Here is a 4,769-nt window from a genome sequence, read left to right as displayed (position 1 = left end):
CATAACCAAGTACTTTTGTTGCCTAAATTTAAACTGGGGTTGGTGATCTTGAGAAACTAAGTGTACACTAGATAAAAAAATGATCCAACGTAAAAACCCAAACCAGGGTTGTCAACTCTTTTCCAATGAAAGCTAGCAGCATTAGCTCCAAAGTCGCTAAATCTAGCAAGAAAGCCGCTATGTCGGCAACACTGACAGCCCGTCCCTTCAGGCCTCCCTCCAAAGACCAACATTGTTATTGTTCAGACTCACATCTGTTAAGAAGGCAGCTTGTGGAAAGCTGCTGTGACGAGCAGTTAGACAGACGGGTAACCTGTCTAGAAGGGCTAATTACAGTCCTGTTACAGCCACAGATTCTGGATTCGTTTTCGTTTTGTCACAGCATTTCATTCATTGATTTTAAGGCTTAAAAATGTCCCCAAAACACGCTCAAACAAACAAAAAGCAGGGGGCCTAACATTGATCCTTGTGTGAAACCAAACAATTGTGGATCTAAAACCATCGGCAACCACAATCTGACCTCAACCAGCTGTACACTGAATCATCAACCCCTGAAAAGCAGCTTATTCAGCAGAACGCTGTCATCATTTGTATGCAAAGCATTAAACAGTTGTTTTTTATCAGCGTCGGGTCAAAACTGAATGACCTGGTTGTCGGCTTTCGAGTGAGATCTAAATGTCTTCCTGTTTATTTCAGTACATTTCCAAATATTCTTTTTCTCTGCATGTAAATAAATAAATCAGGAGTTTAAGTCAACAGCGTGTAACACTCGCTGTGCTTGTGAACGCAGCTCTACAGGATCAAACAGCAGCGTCGGCCTCCGATTCGATCCGCTGACAGTTGGGCTAAAACACAACAACAGTTTCTCTTTACAAGCGCCGGCGAGCGCCCCGGGACCACCGAGCACGTCTGAACGCAGCCCTGTGAGACTCAACGCGCAGCAAAGAAAAGAGTTCAGCTCCACCTACGACAAACAGCTTCAGTTAATCAGCTGACGAGACCTCGGGAGCGAGTCTGAGTCGAAGACCTCAAGTGAAAACACAAAGAAAGAGTGCGGATGAAAGAAGGAAGAAAAAAAGAGAGAACACACAAGGCGGGAAACAAAAAAGGAAACTTTTGGTGAGAAACTGAGTAGGTGAGAGATATGGTACAAAAACATGACATAAAGAAAAGAAAAGTGAACAACAGGTAAGAAAAAGAAAAGAGGAAAGGAGCTGATGAAGTATTGATGGAGGAGAAAGTGGGTCGATAAAACTGCGAAAAGAATAATCTCCAGAGGTTGTGAAGGATGTGAATAAAACATCAAGTGAATTAAATATAAATGAAATATAAATGATGTAAAGGTGGTAAAGAAAGTGAAGAAAAAACTAGAAAAGTGCTTTTTAAGGAGAAATTGCAGGACAAAGTTGTTGAGGTGTGAAACAAAGAGTTTCAGGAGGATGAAATGACACAACAACATGAAGAACAGATGTGTGGGAGGACTCCTAGAGACCAAGTTCTAGAACAATTATTTTTAGGCCTCACAAGAAGTGGGGTTTGAAAAGTAAAGGTCATCCTGAGGGGGGCAGTAAACCGTAGATCAGGGCAGGGTTTGGTGATTGTTTCTACCGTACGATAGGTAGGGCTTTACGTCACAGCACGTCAGTGAAATGTCATTTTTGCATCAAAACTATTCAAACTGGCAGCGATGCAAATTTGCAACAGTTTCAGTACTTTTTCAATAAAAGGTTGAAATAAATTTCACATGCAGAGGACCAACTACCAGGATCCTGTTGATCCAGAGCAGCGTCTGTAGTCTGTATAGTAAGCTATTCTATTAAGCTTCCTCTGGTAAACAGGTACAGTGTTTATGTCTCGGGGCTTTTATTGTGAAAGGTAAGAACAGAAGGAGTGGATCTGGTCTCTGCTGCCTTTTGTCAAGGTTTTAGGAGTAATAATGTTTGCCTTCTTGTACAATAAAGCGTATGTTTTGAGTTTTGTTCTACATAATCCTATAGGTATACTTATGATACAATGATATTCTATGAAAAGTTACTCCAATTTCCTCTCCTTACATGCATACAGTCTTTTCAAAATAAACTGTCTTCACAGGAAACTCAGTTATGTTTAGGCAACAGAACCACTTGGTTAGGTTTATGAAAATCGTTTTTTGGGCTAAAATAATTACGGAAATGAATCAACGTTGACTTCTCGTCTCACACGGGGATCGAACAGCGGTCTCCTGAGTGAAGAATCTGTTTGTTTGATGCTTTTATTCACCGTGGAATAGCTCAGAAATAGGTCGGTATATTACAATAACTTGTTTGCGTCAACATTTACAGCGTAAAACAGATTTTAAACTTTAAACTCCAACCTGTTGTTGCTCCTGTGTTCCTGCCCGTACAGGAAGTGCTCCTGGCTGATGGTGATGTAATGAGTGGTGAGCTGCTCTGATTGGTTCTTGCTGATGGTAACAACGGGGTAGCCCATTTGCAGAGTCCACCTGTCCATCATCTGCCCGATGTCGATGTCCCGCCCCTCTGAACGCATGGCCTGGAGAAAACCAACCAAAAGGTGATTCATCCATCACCAATAACCTGGTAACAGGCTAAGAAAGTCACTTAATGAGAGTAAACATGACTTTCGGACGAGTGTTACCCGAGACAGTTTGCTCCACAGGTCGTCTCTGTCTGCGTTGCTGTACATGTGACTCAGCAGGTAATCCTAAAAAACAAAAACAGAGAACAGATTAGAGTTGTGACATCATTTGGTAGTCTGTGGTTGTCAAAACCTACAGCTAAGTCGGCATTTACACAAAAATAGTTTTTATGCACCAAATACCTGATCTGAATAAGCTGTTGTAATTTCACTTTTTAATTTTAGTTGAATTTTTTACTTTATTTATTTACTTTACTCTTATTATATTTTGCACTGGTTTCAGTATTATATCTTTACACTTAATTGTTATTATATTGTGCAAATCTGTTTGTATTTATATTCTATTGTTTTTTGCTATTCTTTTATTGTAATCGTTGATCAAACTCTGGCAAAATCATTTCCTTCGGGGTAAATAAAGTTCTATTTTATCTTAAATGACAGAATCTACATTTTGAGGGAAACCAGAGTTGCCATAGAAAATGATAAAGCATTTTAAATCCGTCTTCTCTACAATGTCAATATATATTTATATCTGAACATAGCAGTCAAATGTTTATGTTTACTTTAGTTCTGCTTTGTTCTCCTTGTTTTTCGCTACTATGCGTCTATTTCTGTGGATGAACACAGAGTTTTCATGCGTCACTTCTGGTTGCAAAAAACCAAGATGGCGACGGCCAAAATGACGAAATTCAAGGCTTCAAATACGTTTCTGATCGTGATGCTAGTATTTCTACCCTGTTGTATTGCTACTTTTACGAGTAAAAGTAAAAAGTACTTACAACCCCGTCTGCAGTGCTTTGGAACCAAATGTTGACGTCTAAATATATTTGTTACGCAACACCTGCTTGTGTAAGTGACATGTCTCCACTTCCTCTGTGAATTTGTTGCTTTCAGGAGCCAACGTTGTGAGTGAACACTAAACAAGAAACATTTCAAAGCGTCTAAATGTGTTTACCATTTGAATATTGTGAATTTAAGCCTCCGTGACGTGACAGGCCAGCCGCGCTGAGTGAGTCTAAAGGGCTTTGGGCTCTGACTTCAAACTGGTACTTTTCTCGGCTAATGAACAAGGTGAAGCCTCAAACAGCCCCCAGAGAGAGTCTTAGTGGGGCAGCAGCTTCGTTTTCAACCTGTAAATCGTCAGTGACGGTCCTGTCTGGTTTCATCCCCGTCTAGAAAAGTCTGTGTCACCGCAGAAGATCGAGGTTATAAAAGCTTAGGGAGGGCTGGTGGAAGGGTATGGGTTTATGAAACGACTAGAAGATAACACGGAACAGCTACAGAGAAAGAGCTCTAATCTGGTTCTCAGGGACACACCAGATTCCTCACAGTCAGGTGTCTCGGTGCTTATGGAGGTTAATACGGCGAAAAGAGGCTCTTTATCGCGAGGTGACACACTCTCACCTTTAGCACAGATGACATGAGCAGAGATAAAACACACACACACACACACACACACACTAGTGTGACTCTGACTCCAATACAAACGCAGGTTTAGCTGCATGATGATGAAAGAGAAAGAGATGGGTCGGGATGAAGAGGATCATCAATGAAAGATAATCACTGAGACAATTGTTTAGCTGAGAATGTATTTTAAAGATTTTGGAGCTTTTTGTATTGCGGCTCAAGAAAGATTATTCGTTTACGTACAAGAATAATAAAGCAATGTGGATTATTTTATTAATTGTCTTTTTTCTCACGATGTAATGAAAAAGATGAGATAAGAGTGTCGATGAGGAACCGAACCGATAATCAGGACGAGGATCCTAACGATCCCTGGAGATGAGCGGGAGTGAGAATAATTTCATTAATAAATGAGTTATTCGTTTTTCTACACTTCTGAGGATGACATGAACCTCGACCTCCATTCTGCATCAACACATCTGGATTCATCAACAGAGTTCTTTGTGTTTGAGTCGGTTTCATTTTGGCGAAATTATTTTATCAGTATTATACTTTAAGAAAATTATAACTTGAATGAATCAGAATGAGACAGAATGAGTTGCAGTTTGGTTTCATAGACCTGTAAAACACACACACACACACACACACACACACACACACACACACACACACACACACACACACACACACACACACACACACACACACACACACACACACACACACAC

General features: G+C 40.4%; 1 protein-coding gene across 1 annotated transcript in view; it reads right to left on the bottom strand.

Annotated features, from left to right (window-relative positions):
* Positions 1-4,769, bottom strand: part of LOC116389839 (thyrotropin-releasing hormone-degrading ectoenzyme) — a 48,183-nt gene that overhangs the window by 24,829 nt on the left and 18,585 nt on the right. Inside the window, exons 4-5 of the mRNA XM_031858837.1 lie at positions 2,638-2,703; positions 2,354-2,532 (exon numbers count right to left, since the gene is read on the bottom strand). Of these exons, the coding sequence (XP_031714697.1) occupies positions 2,354-2,532; positions 2,638-2,703 (245 nt within the window). The remainder of the gene's footprint in view (positions 1-2,353; positions 2,533-2,637; positions 2,704-4,769) is intronic.

The sequence above is a fragment of the Anarrhichthys ocellatus genome, unplaced genomic scaffold (genome assembly GCF_004355925.1).
Source record: "Anarrhichthys ocellatus isolate YVR2014 unplaced genomic scaffold, GSC_Weel_1.0 scaffold21, whole genome shotgun sequence".
NCBI classification, from domain to species: Eukaryota; Metazoa; Chordata; class Actinopteri; order Perciformes; family Anarhichadidae; genus Anarrhichthys; species Anarrhichthys ocellatus.
Note: the sequence above shows the minus strand (reverse complement) of the source record. Positions and strands in the feature narration are given on the sequence as shown.